Source organism: Aethina tumida, chromosome 7 (assembly GCF_024364675.1).
Source record: "Aethina tumida isolate Nest 87 chromosome 7, icAetTumi1.1, whole genome shotgun sequence".
Taxonomy (NCBI): Eukaryota; Metazoa; Arthropoda; class Insecta; order Coleoptera; family Nitidulidae; genus Aethina; species Aethina tumida.
In genome coordinates, this window is record NC_065441.1 from 7076151 (window position 1) to 7091858 (window position 15708).

Here is a 15708-nt window from a genome sequence, read left to right on the forward strand (position 1 = left end):
TGTGTAGATTTAATTTTAATAATTATTTTTGATTGATATTGAATATAATCAAATTTTGTTGAATTATTGCCAATTTGACACTGATAATAAATTATTAAAACTATAATTTCATTAGACAATATTTAAATATTACTATATTATTTATATTAATAATACCAATAATAAAGAAAAAGATACCTCTTTATAAAATAAATGTTGTGTTAATATTATTTAATTTACTGATTTTGTAACTGAAGTGAAAAAGAATGACCCTTCATTTCATTATTAAAATGGGGAAAATATTATCCCCAAAGAATTATACGCCCCTGATGTAATAACAGAAAGGAAATTATGTTTTAACTTTCCTTGGTTATTTATACCTCTCCGTAAAAGAAAAATTATAAAAAGACGCAAATTTTGCTCTTATGTGATTATCTCGCATAAAGGGGCAACACATTTAAATTAAAAGAAGGGATACCATGAATTAAGCAGTGAAATCTAAATTGTCTTAAATATTTGGAATACAATACTATATTTGGAAATAGTTTTATTAAACTGTTCAGCAAATGTAATTAATATAATATTAAACCCTGACATGAACCAATTATCCAGTTATAGGATGACATATACCACTGCACTTTAGGTCTTTAAATAGTTAATGTTTACAATAATTGTAATGGGTAATTATTACCTAGTAACATTTACTACAACTAGTAAATGTAGAGTAAATAATAAAGTAAGAGTAAATATAATATATAGATTTACGATATGAGAAGTTTGAGCTTTGTTCAAACAAGAGTCTCCTCCAAAAGTTTAACAAGCATTATTATACAAACAATTTCCACCTTACTAAGTTAACTCTCTGAGCTTTGATCAAACCCAGTGTTGGATGTGTCTGTTCTAAATCATGACAAATGTTCCGTAATTCTGGTAGTGGTGTCTTTTTCAGTAAAATTAAGGTTTATTAATGGGTGAAGTAAGTTAACCATGTGTTGGTACGCGTTTCAGGCACATCACGCTAGGATCAATGAATTTTAATCAAATTGTCGTTCGGACCTTTTTGTTGGAATAGACGAGCCAATTAATGGTGGTTGGTTGAAGGGTTGGTGGCAATTAATATGTCAGGTTTTCGTGGATTTGTTAATGTAGCTTCATAACTGCTGAAATAATTTTTATCACTGTTACTTATACATTTAAAAAGAAACAGTTTTTACAGATAATTGAACTGTCGAATTATTAAAAGAAGTAATATTAAAATATGGTTCTAGAAAGTGTATTCTACACAGTTGTATTGATTATACGTTCATTTTGATTTATGTCTTATTCAAGAATAAAACCTACTTAATTCAATTTCAAATTATGACAATTTTACTCGACCAGAAACACAATTTTGTATTCAAATGAAGACACCGAAAAAGTATCTCTTTTGTTAAAATTATAAAGATGTCACATGATTTACTTCAATTTGGTGCAAGTAATACAAAAAATTGTATGGAATATACAATTACTATTAAAAAAGAAAAAAAAAAGACATTTATAGTTTAGACACCATTATCTTTTATTTAGTTTTAGAAGGTATGTTATGTCACTAGAACATCAGGTATTAATCTTCAGAATAGTAATAATCTAGTTATTATGTACAATTATAACTTTCTAAGTTACAAGGTATTGATTTTATAAAATAATTTATATACAAAGACATTATTGACGTATATTTTATTTATTAATTTTTATTTAAAGTAACAAACTAGTTCAGTTTAATTTAATAAAATTTGTTTAACGCATCAATTAAAAAAGTAAACTTTATCACATCAATTAGTATTGAGAATTTGGTCAATAATGTCAAACAGGTAGATTAATCCACATTTTAATTAAATTTTGCTTTGCGTGACAAACTATATCTTGACCCAAATTATGATTATTAATACATTGAGGGCTTGTTTGGTCAGTTTGGATTTCTCTGTGATGTAAATTTGGTTACTAGGTTATTACGTTGCTGTTGACCTCAAGATGGAATTTATATGCAAACTTGATGGTAATTGGATAAAATAATGTTGTTAACTACCGAACCAGGGTTTTATTTCTCACAAAATTATTAGACCAAATAAAAGTATGTTAATGGTTTTATAATTTTATTGGTTCCAGGAAATTAATAATTGAATGTGAAAATAAATTTTAAATTTTAAATAATATTATTAGAAATTCTGGAAATTAAATTTCATGCACATAGTAATTTTATATGGTAACATAATAATGAAATTCATATAATGCATTAACTATATTTATACAACATTGTTATATAAAATAAAGGGTTAAATAATGTAAAATAATTAATCGTAATAATGTGGATTAAAATAAAGAAAAAAATACATACAAATCACAGAGAAATTATTATTTGACAACTTTTGATAAACAAGTCTTCTATAAAAATTTTATCTATTGCAAAATTTTCTGTACAATTTTTAAAACTTAATGATTTTGGACATAGGGCATGTAAGATGTATATTTCTGGAGATGCATGAAGTTGTTCACTATCCTTATTTATCTTTACAATTATTCACTGAATAAAACTAATTGTAAGTGGATATATAAATAAGATCATATCATGGTTTTTTTTTAGCTTCAATTTGATATAGTAATAGGTGAATCACACTTTCAAGTAATTTCTAATTAACCTTTGTTATATATTTCTTATTTTTTATAAAGTTATATATGTTCTTAATTCAAAACTTTACTCTATGAAATTGTAGGATAAAATAGGAAAAATTAACAATTCAATTAAATCAAAATATTTGTTTGGTTTAAATATATATTACATTATAAATATTAAATTCGTTGCATGTTTAATTTAATCTCATTGTTATGATTAAGTTTTTTGTTTGCTGATGAAGCTTAAAGTTCAATAAATATTGTAAAAGCTGTCTTATTCTTTAATGTGGATATTAATAGTAAAGTGCACTACTCCACTAAACAATTAAAAACGGTATTTGTACAACAAGGTAAAGTTCTCGAATTGAAGTATTTCCCAATAAATAACAAGACAACAAAAGGATTCATACAATATCGTCGAGAATTAAAGCTTAAAATAGCTATTTTTAAAAGGCTTTCCTGAATAATACATATTTTTGCAACGCAGCTTGGTCTGACGTCGAATCCGGTAACTTGAAAGCCTATAAGAAATTTTCTTAAGAAAGTTCACGTTAGTGTATTAATAGAACTTATCTTATATGGAAAATATAATTAAGTTGAAATTCAGAGTTTTCTCTGATAGTTTTTCAGGTATTAACTAAAATATTCTTTCTTAATTAAAATTTTGAATGGGGCAAATTACTAATGTTAAATGATATGAGTAGTAGAAATTATATATTTTTACATTTTTTCTCGGTTCAAAATATTTTGCAAAAATTATACTATTTTTTAAAACTACTCTGAAATGACTAAAATGCTTTTTAATAACATTTTTTATCAGAATTTAATTACAAGTAAATTTCTAGTTTGACTTTTTTACAATACTTATAATAGTTTTTAAATAATTTCTTTGTTTCAGTGCTCAATATATTTAGAACTGTCTGCACACTACTCATAAAATGTAGTTCTAGATTAGATAAAATAAAAAAAATAAACATCCATCTTAATGCTTTTCCACATTTCTGATTAACGTTTAATTAATTGCCGCCGTAGCTCGAAGAATTATGGCGCATTACATAATACTGATTCAACTTACCAATTTCACTTAACCGACTACATAATTCACGAACTTTCTCTAAATTCGGCAAAACAACCTCAAACGGAATATTAGTGGTGGCGGTGCATATTTTATGTTTCCTTTTATTCGTCGCAATATTCCCGCACCGAAAAGCGGGCCTAAAGAAAACCGACGTACTTACCGTCACCCGGTTATCTCGCCTCGTCCATTAATAAATAATAATTAGAGCATCCGTTTGTTCCAGCTTGGGTCCAAGAGTGTTATTATGCCCCATCTGGGCGTATCGTTCCCTGAATCGCTCGGCATGGCACTAGACGAACAACAGAAGCTCCTTACATCAGGTAACTTTCCCAACTTCATCATTTCATAAAAAAATACAGTAACACAAGAGTAAAAATCGTTTATTTCAGATTTGTGTCGGATAGATTGTAGAAACTAAATTAATCAAAGTTTTTATTCTCTCAGATTTCAGATATTTATGTTTCGAATTTAAATTACATTTACAATTAGACGCAGTAGATGCAACTTGGCTGTGTCAGTTACATAGGACTAGTTAGGAATATTTCCTTACTTAAAGACATAAACACCACCTACCTTATATTTTCTTAGACTTTTAATTAATTCCTGAGGCATTGTCGATGTTATGTTTCACTTTGACCGTGAACTTGCAAGAAATCTTTGTTTGCTTGTTGATTGCAGTTTTACAAGAAATGCGATAGGTTCATTGCCAAATGACTAATTAAATTAGTTCAGTTGTTTCATTCGTTTCTCCATTTTTGTTTTATTTTAATTTGTATTCAGTTAAAGTAATTTAATTACGACCATGACATTCAATATGAGAAACTGGTGCAACTTGAAGATCGGATGGCAAGGAAAACAAATGTTAATAAAGTTAAAAATTAGAGGTAGTAGTGGCATTAATATTGACATTGAAATGTTGTGTGTTTAATATCATGATTCAAAATCATTACCTATAAAAGAATTTGGACAGTCTATTTGGAATATACCATTATTTTAGAATTTGTTCTATATCTTTAAGTTTTGATAACTGACTTTTTAAAATTGTTAATTTTATTTTCATGTTTTCAATAAATGGTAATTATAAATAACAAAATAAATTTCTTGATCAGAGTTTTAATATAGAATAAAGAAATATTGAGAGAATTGATAATTAAATACGTACAATATGTATATTTTTATAAGTAAATGGTAATTATAAATAACAAAATAAAATTAATAGAGAAAAAATAAATATGAGAGAGTTGTTATTTTAAATACATACAAAGTTCTATGTGTTGTGAAATATTTGGTGCATATTTTATACATATTTTGAAACATATAAAACTTTTTAAAATCCAATTCTCACAAACTGTATAAATATTTCACTAAAACTAAATAGAGTTATACAATTTTAATGAGTTGTAAATTATTTAGTACATATTTTAAAAAATAAAATATTTTAAAATCCAATTCTAATAAACTACATTTAAGTGTCAAACATAAATATATTTTCACTATAATACTGTAAATTAATAATTTGAACTGATTAATTTATGGATTAAAATTTACAGGACGCTCCTTAGAATAAAATAAATACACCAAATTTTATTCAGAAATTCTTACTATTAGTATTAAATTAGAAACAGTTCTTTATTAGTTGAAAAATCGAAAACGATTTAAATGTAAAAAATTAAATGATAATATTTTTAAATGAAATTAATTTTTCTTCTATAATTATAATATTATTATTAAGTAATGAATTAATTTATGTCAAATTTCATAAAAATTAATAAAACAATCACTGTCTCTTTATACAATCAAGTACAATTTAACCTGTGTCTGCATAATAACAATTCAATTAACTTTCCCATATTTCTGAAAATAAATTAACCAGTATAATTCAAAATTTATACGTACGTTTTATGACTCTATAAAATGTTTAATTATCCAAGGACAATTAGCTAAATCAAAACAATGCACCACAGTACATATCAAAGAGATCATTACATGTAATTTTAAAATTGAGTCGGATCAGGAACATTTACCGTAAAACCACTACAATGAATCGAGCAATTAAATTATGCGAAAGCCCTAACGTCAATTTACGTACTCTCGATTTGTAAATTGGACAAATTTTTGTCCATATGTTTATTTTGTGTTAGTTGCAGGTGGACGGTCGCAACTATCCGTTACAGTGGTCGAAGTGGGTGGCAGCACCCCTAGTCCCATTTCTGATAGAAGCACACAACAATTGCTGCAAACACCCCTGGAAAGTGGTAAATAATTGATAAAAATACTAAATGTTGTTCATAAATTATACACATACATGTATACTATTTTTTTATGGGAAGTACATGCTTGTGTTGTAAAATTTATTGCAAAAATTAACAATAAAATGAATGACAACCAAAGGGGAGTTTTCAATTTTTATATCTTTCAACGTTTAATATATTCACACCGAAAATACGACAAATTGTTTCAAAACTAATAATCAAATATCTTAAATACTTTAGATGTCATGTTAGAAAAATTTATACCTAATTCGTTTCTAGTTCTTTCCACTACTTGGCCTCCTAGTATAATAAGAAAATTACACCTTTGATTCTATTTTTGAAAATTTAATTTTCTTCAGGAGAAATAGAAAAAAAAATTATATTTTCTTCATTATTGAACCTGTTCTACCTGGTTGTAAATGTTGACTGTCGATTTTACAACCACCTTGTATAAAAAATGTTGTAAATTCTGCATGATTATCCTATTTACTGTGGACTTATGAATGCATATACTCGCCTGGCAACGTTCGAACCAATTCGGCAGAAATATATACCATTAGAAAGTAATAATACTTGTTTTGGACCGACCTTACGAATCATCAACTAGAAAATCAGATATATGCGAATTTGTCGTGTATTTTTAGGACCGGCTTCGTGTTGCCAGGGACTAAATGCCGCTTCGTTGCTTTTGGAAAGCCCCCCCAAATGGGGCGAAGCTGCCCGTTACGCTTCCAAACAACATCGAAAGATTGCTGGGAGGGCCACATTTCAAGGACAAGTCTACAACTTCCTGGAACGTCCAGATAACTGGAAATGTTTCGTCTATCACATTATAGTGTAAGTCACGCATGTTTTTTTTATAATTTAACGGTCATACATCAAGTAACTAATTTAAAGTTTTGTACGGATGTTGTTTACTGACTGATCGTTTCCCGTTTCAACTAGAAAAAGTGGGATTAGTTCATTAGAATTTAAAAAAAGTGGCTTTGAGAAACCCACAACCTGCGGTATCTAAGATTGGTAACTGGATATAGCAAATAAATTACTAACAGGAAATCGTTAAACTTTAATGATTTCCCCCAGGTGATAAATATAATTTAAAGTTAAATTTCTTTTTATGCCTACGCCAAGATACGAAAGGTCAGAATGTGGAAAGTGACTTATCCATGAATCCACAACGGTAATGCGTCGCGACGTATTAGACATCAGAAGCATCTGTGTTTGTATATTTGTTAGTCATCAGTGAAATATTGGTTCGTATGTATAATACAGAAAGTTTTCCGTTTGGGGCATTTTAGTGAAACGGAATATCAAATCAGTTTATGGGACGAAATCAAAGCGATGCGGAACGATGGATTTGCAGTCTGAATTTCATATTGAATTTTTAGATAAAGGACTATTAATAATAAATTTATTGTGGAATTTATACATAAAATAATTGTTAATAAAATTATATATAAAATTATAAAATTAAATAAATGTAGAATGCACTAAAAATTAAATATAAAAGAATTTTTTGTTATCTATATTAACTGTTTGACGTGAATCAATATAAAATATTTTAATTAAAATTCGCCACCGACCTGTAAATAACATCAAAATGATCAATATTTAGAGTTCAAAAGAATAGTTTATTAAACAGTTTTTGACAGATATTATTACATTATGAGCTATTGCTAAAACATCATCATATCAGCTTTGTGTAGAAATAATTAAAATGGTACTGCTTGAAAATATTTAAAAAACAATATTTATAATGATCATTCTAGAAACCCTGATTTATCAAAATAATTTTGTCAAATTTATAATCAAACATTTATATAAAAATCAATCTTATTTATGCGCAGGTGGCATCAAACATTAATTCTAAATCTAAAAGGGGAATGATAAATATTTTATTACATGAAATAAAATATTTATCTCAATGGATTTCATAACATTTCAAATTTTTAAACATTTAATAGTGACTTTTAAGTTTATATAAATATTAAATTATACAACTGATTAATGGAATTAGTTTTTAATTTCACAATTTAATTTATACACCTATGGATATGGTGGTTAAAAGTGTGGAACCTGTAACTGGGAATATTTAGTTTAAGTTTTGGTCAATAATTATAAGAAAAATTTATTATTAAGTAAAAATTATTTATTTTCGTGAGCGACATTTATTCCAAATAATACAAATAGCCAATTATTGTAATTCACCCAATTTCTTATTGATTTTCGTACGGTCTAGTTTATTTCTTTGTTCTCCGAACAAAGTGGATTATAATTTAGTTATTCAATTTAATTGTGTCTTAATTCGTATAGAACTAATTTGGTTTTGTTACGAATTTATTAGTTTCTGTTTCTGAGAAGAAGTAATCGAATACGTTCTGCTCATCGAATTGATGGAGTATAATGAATAAAAACTGCCAAATATTTATCGATGCGGAAAGTCCTGCTTAATAAAGTTTATGCTCCCCGATGAGATATTTCGATGTGTACACTTTTATGTATTTAGTTACTTAACGTATTTATCACCGAAAGTGTTACAAGCACTCAACTCGTCCCAAAGGGGTACTTCGTTTTAATATAAATTATGTTGTTTTTTACAAATACATATTTTGTTTTTTTGTCACAGTTCTTGGGAACATTTAATTTTAAAATAAAAACAATAATTATAATTGGAAAATTAACTAATAACTATTTTTTTTATTGCGTTATTAAAAAAAATACCTAAAACAGATTGTTCTAAATAAAAAAAAAACTATAACTGAAGGAATTTTTAATAAAAATAACACAATAAAATTTAATTAATGTAATGTAATATTTGAAAATAATGAAACAAACAAAAATACTTGGATATTTTATTAAAAATATAGGTCACTTTATTAAATAATTTAGTTTGAATTCCATAATCTGTAGTTAAAAACAAATTGTATATATGAAATTATATTTCATTAAAAATAAAAATAGAAAATATTTATAAATAAAAATAAAATTATTAAATACAAATAAAACTACATAACATAATATCTATATTTGTTCGGGTTTGTAGGTCAACGTTTATTGGAATTTTCGTTTCAATAGACTAGACAACTAATGTTGAGAAATTTTGTTTTGTTCAGTTTCCGTGCTCAGTTGCTAAACAGATGTCAACCAGATCAGGCCTCTGAAGATGCTAATCACTTGTGCTAACGAAATGTCAAAAAATCGACATCGACTTACAAATACAAATACTCAAACAATAGTCATGAAAGCCTTTACCTATACATTAAAATTAATATAATAATTCAGTTATAGATGTTTCGGCAATTGTTTCTTGAAAGTGCAATGTAGAAATTACAATAGGAACATTAACTAATTCTATTATGAAGTTTTTTAGAAAATATGTGAAAATTAAAACAGATTTTTTGAAATTACGATAAAAATTGAAGGAATTTATATTAAAATAATACTATAAATTTTAATACTATTAATTTTAAGTATATGATATTTACCTTACATATAACACAACAATATTTTTTAATTAACATAACGTAATAACTAAATTAAAAATATTCTAAAATAATTATAATTTTAAAGTATACGTATATACTGTTAAATTAAAAAATAAATACATGTATTTTATATTAAAAATAAAATAGTCATTTTAATAAATATTTTTGTTTGAATTTCATTATTTGGATGTATATATATATAAAATTAAAATGATATAATTATTAATATATTAAATTCTTTCCAACAGTTCTTATATTCTTAGTTTCTAAGAGTTCTCGTTGTGTCAATCTTCTATTCATAGCAAAATTGTTTGAAACTTAACTTACTTAACGTAATTATCACTGAAAGTTTTACTGACGCTGGGCATGTCCCAAAGGCATACTGTTTTATAAAATTTTGTTTTCAGATTTTAAATTTTAAAGTTTTATTTTATTTGGCATTTGTATTTTGCAGATATTCAATCGCAACATAACAAACAATCATTACACTTGGATGATTAATTATATCTATTTATCATGGCTTTAAATAAAACTGAAAGAAATTACTTAAAATATAAAACAACAGTTGGTGGTATATATATAAATATATAGAAAATAGCACAATTAATTTTAAATATTATTTGCATTGTATATAATAAAACAATAGTTTTTAATTAACGTAATGTAATATTTGAAAATGATGAAAATTCCAATATAATTATAAATTTGAAGTAATTTATATCCTGTTTTATCAACAAAAAAATAATCATGAATATTATATTGTAATTAAAATATATTATTTATATAATAGAAAAACATAAAAAATAAAAATAGAAAATATTGTTAAATAAATTCTAAAATGATAATAGAAATAAATAATGTTATCCCTTTAAATTAATAAATTTTCAATTGGATGTATTACTAAAAACTATTTACTTCCAATGGTCATTATATTCTTAGCTTCTAAATGTTCAGATTGTATCGAACCTCTATTTATAGCAAAAAATGTAAAATACGTAAAAAACTTAACTTCCGCCTATTAAAGCGTAAAATAGTGAAATTATAGTCACTTGAAGCGATTCGGCAACGGATTCATCCGGGTTCGTTAGTGTCGAAGCTAAAGACCTCTTTTATCACACTTTGCCATTAAGTTTATTGAATTCTGCGCGTGTGTCACCTAGTTCGATGCTATGAACACAGAGTGCGACATTGTGATTGATCGTGTGAACTAGATATGTGAAAAAAAAAAAATTATATAAATGTTAACTTAACGTTATAGTTTTTGTCGTTTTGGGGTGGTGAAATCGAGAAAATATTTCATAATTATGCAATGATAGTGAAAACATTTCAGCTTAAAAAATTTATTAACTTATTTATATAACAATTATTTGTTAATGAATAATTATAATATTTTTAATAAATAAATTTAATTTTAAATTAAGAATTTATTATGCTATTGTAAAAATTATTTACTTCAAATAATGGTGGATGCGCAACTATAATATTATTTATTAGTTATAAAAAATATCGTAATGCAATTATTTGTATATACAAATTAATAGTTATAATTAGTGCAATATAAAATATAGCCTCAGATTCTAAACCATGAAAATGAATATAAATACAATTAATATTAAATTTATTATGAAGAAACGTTTGTGGAAAATGGTGGATGCGCCATATAATTCATATATTTCAGTTAGTTAAGAGAGATTAAAACATTCTCATGTTTTTTTTTTACATTTCGGTTATGGTTAATTTATGGATGTCAGAAAAATATTTTCTATTTGTTTTGATTTGTAAATTGTGTAAAGAAAATATTTATTGTGAAATAAATAAATTAACGGATTATTTTATTAATTAATATTTCCCTATTTTCGCCATAAAAATGATGCAGTAAACCTCGGTAGGTTTATAAAAAAAACAACTTATAGCATGCGTAGAGCTGCCATATTTTGAGCCATTATTCATTAAAATCGAGCTATAAACAGAAGTTATGAGAGCGTTTCTGTATTAAACATACAGTAGTGGTCTTTTATTTTATGTGTACTGTTAAAACAATATTAATTTACTATTGCTGTTTTATACACTATTATAAAAACTACTATATTTTTATTCTATAAAATGATCAATATATTCTTCTGAATAGAGCTGAACATAAATATAGCAACTTTAATTTTGAAAGGGATTTTTAATGATTAATGAATTTAATTATAAAATATATCTTTACCATTTCTATAAAGTTGACGTCTAGAGACTGGATCGAGTAAGACAAAACATTGATTTGGTCTTTTAATCAATCCATCACCATGTTTCACTGTGCGTATACAAAATATATTAATATAATATTTAATTGCTTCATCATGAACAAAACTGTATCAGCAATTTTAATTACTTTTTAATATATTTGTTTAAAGTGAATTAGCAGTGAACAATAATAATATCGAATTTTTATAAATATTAAACTTCATTTTTCTTTGACGCAGCAAAAGAAAATCGACCATCGCATAATGGAAGGGTAAAACCGTTTTTAAAGAATGACTGTCCTGATATCAAGTTTCACATTCTTACAAAAGAAACTGTATATATCATACAGTATTCTCTTTTAACAAAGGACAGTGATATAGTATTCAGATAATGGGCCATTATTCATTTCTTTAGTACATTTTTTCCACCTTGATCTACTTATTACTTTATAAATTAACCTATTTCCCAATTTACAAAATAAAAAGTTCATTACAATTTAATCTAAAAACATGTCTTGATCAGATCCACGAAAAAATATTGTTAAAGAAAAATTGAAATATTAATGAGAGAACGTTGCACTTTTTCTTTTGGCAGACGACAGCTTGAAGTATTGGTTTATTCACCCTGCGAACAGGCGTCATTTATGACGTCAAACTTGTGCCTTTTGAGCATGTCCATTATTATTAGACTATGCAAGCTACTGCAAATCTCTGTTTTTATTTTGTAGTCTTGTGTAGCTATGCAACATGACCCATCTAATTAAGTATTCATATCGTTTTAATTAGGCTGGTTTTGAACAACGCATTTTCTATTTTTGCCTCCTGTGAAACATTCAAATTATGTTTTAGTTATTTTTTTATTTGAACGCAAAAATTAATTAATTTGTACCTGGTGGCTGAGCTCGTCAGTCTCATTAGAGAAACTACTAATTGAACAGGTATAGTTAAATCAATTTATTAGTAAATGTGACCTCCAAAAATGTTTTTGAGTTTTCAACACTGACATTTCTGAAAATTGATTGTTCTTTATACTATACCAATACAATATATGTTTAGGATATTTTATTATTCATCTTCAAAAGAATTACCATCGTTAAAGTTTAAAAAAGTTAGAAGTTGATAACTTCACTTTGGATCAACGAAAGTCGATAAATATAAAATCAAATGTGAGAGTTTTCGTTGCTCTATTTTCAACATTTTATAAATATTGTAAGGTCGTAGAGCAATCAATATCAAAAAGGAGTTAAATTATATTGAAGATGATAGATGAAGATGATTTTTCTGATATGTAACCTCCCCAACAGCCATTTTAGAAACTCAAAAATATGTTTCATGTTTTTTCCCTTCAATTCATTAGTCACTCTTTAAAAAATTATAATACTATAGACAGACTATTCCTAACTATAATAGATAATTATTGTTAGGTACTTCTAAGGATTGTTTAAACAATAAGGAATCATATAAAAATAAATTAATAAAATATCTACATAATTTTTCATAATTTTATTTATTTTGAAATTTTTGTCATATAACTTCTTTTTAATGTATGTATAAAAAATATATATTATGATTTATTTACATTTAAATTAAATATAATTCACATAAAAGGATTTTAGTTCATTTATCAATAAAACCACACAAACAGTATCGCTTTTTGTATTTTATAATGTTAATATCACTTTAATTAGCATTAAAACATTTTAATTATGTGAAAATGTCAAATTAATAATATGTTAAATTGCATTAATCTATTGTTTTACACTATTTGTCGATATTTATGGTCCAACTTTGAAAACATTGCGAATAAACCAAATAAAATTATTGAGCCCTCTTTAAAAGTTCCTGAATGCTATAACCAAATATCCAAATTATTCACACTCCAATGGGTACAAATAAATTCAGGCTTACGGAACAATCAGTTATTAATAATTTTTTATGCGGCATTCGTCAGATACAAAGCAATTCCAGATTTTCCTAAAAAGTTTTTAATTTAATTTGCAATTTTGTAAGTTTGATTAACAATGTACAATATTATTATATTTATTATGTTATATTTTATTAATAGACTACTTTGTGAACTATATTAAGAATATTCTGTTAAAAAGTTTTATGATTTTCAACATTTAAATACTTGGTTATAAGCATCGGATTTGCTGTTCAATTAGAACCGCTCGTCAGCTTTCATGCAAACACTCGAAACCATATTTAGCCCCATATTCAATACAAACACCCTGCTGTACCCCATTCAGTTTCTAGTGGCACACGACAAGCATTATCAGTGCTGGAATTCGACCAAATATTGGATGCGAAGTTTTCTCCATTATCATATTACTTGATGCTTGTAGTGTAAATGAATAAATGACAAAATATTTTCGGAAGTCTATTAAGTTTACTCTTAATAAGGTAATGGTGGACTGATTTGTAATTTGATGTGTTGTTGCTAATATCAGGCTTTGAGTTTGACTTAATTATATGCTGGTATTAAATTGCCCTGAAAGTAAAATATTGTTTCCTGACATTCAATTGTAACTAATTTGTCAACAGCGTTGAAACTAATTCAACAAATGTAATTATAGAAAGTTTATTGTTTAACTTTACAGTTATAACTAATTTACATAGAGTTGATCGACTTTTTGACAAAATAATTATGTCATACACAAACACCATTTAAATAGAGAAGTTTGTAATTCCATATTGCATTTGATGATGATGATGATGATTTAAGCTTTATTAATTTTTAAGCTTTTTCAATTTTCTTTATAAATAAAATGTGTAAACTAATTTCCATAAACTTTACACAAAAAATATCATTGTTGCCTTAACACAATACCATTATAATCTTTACACTATTTATAATCCTTGAAAGTTTCTATTTATTCTAAACTTTTTTCTAATAACATATATCGGGATCAAAAGTGGCAATAACTTTGTTTTTGCATATTGCATTTTGGATTTGGTATAGATATCTTCACTTGGTTTCCAGATATTAAACTTTTTTACAATTTTTTTTTGCAATAACTAAAATGTATGTATTACAAAAATTTAAATAATATTTTTAATATACAGGTTAATGAAACAAGATATTAATGGTATTCTAAAATATTAAATAAATTTATTTTTCTTATTTTAAATCAGTACCATCATTAAACCGTTGAAAATCCAGAGATCTTAGTTAGTTTCAAAAAACATATAACATTTATACATGGAGGGTTTTAAAGAAAAATTAAAAGGTAACAAAGTCCCTATTTTTACTACAAAAATTATTTGTAATTTAACTATTACATATTATATCTATGAAATTATTATTATTAAAAGATGATACAATTCTGTATATTCAATTATGTGGTCACTAAATTTGGATAGTGTTTGCTATTTAAAAACGAATTTTCGATATTAATAAATAGTATAGTTGATGCTGTATATATCATATTCATATTCAAATTATTGCATTATTTAACGAGTCTGTGTTTAATGAATATTTGAATTTAGCTCAATTAAAAACATTTTAGGATGACATTGAATGTTCCAATTGTGACAAAAGTAAAATTAGTATGCAGAAGTTGCAATGTTATTTTTAGTTATTTTTTAATTTAAATATTTTATTATTTCAAAGGGAATTGTCACATTTTGTAATTAAATATAATGAAGAATGAAATGAACAAATTGTTGATATTACAGATATTTTGATTAGTTACATCGTATCTAAAAAATTACAAAATAAGTAAAGAAATAAATAAATAAAAACAATTGCAGATAAGGAAACGATTCAAAATGCAATAATGTATATGGCATTTCATTTGAAAATAAAAATACATATTTATTCGTCAATGACAGTGTCTTGAAAATATTTTAGAAAAATAAATAATAGCATCATGCTAGTTACTTAGTTTTCTATATACCTCTAATGAATCAGTGTCTCAATTAATTATTTATATTCTTTAAAATATGTGAAATCTATATATTCTTTATAATATTTTATATAATAATCTTTCTTTTCTTTATTTGCTTATTATAATATTAAAGGTGATGATGATGTAGGC

General features: G+C 25.5%; 1 protein-coding gene across 3 annotated transcripts in view; it reads left to right on the forward strand.

Annotated features, from left to right (window-relative positions):
• The window catches only part of LOC109603505 (potassium voltage-gated channel subfamily KQT member 1-like), a 105252-nt gene that overhangs the window by 22282 nt on the left and 67262 nt on the right, over positions 1-15708 (forward strand). For all 3 annotated transcript variants that reach the window (XM_049970176.1, XM_049970178.1, XM_049970177.1), the window contains exons 2-4: positions 3930-4026; positions 5848-5961; positions 6603-6795. In XM_049970176.1, the coding sequence (XP_049826133.1) occupies positions 3930-4026; positions 5848-5961; positions 6603-6795 (404 nt within the window). The remainder of the gene's footprint in view (positions 1-3929; positions 4027-5847; positions 5962-6602; positions 6796-15708) is intronic.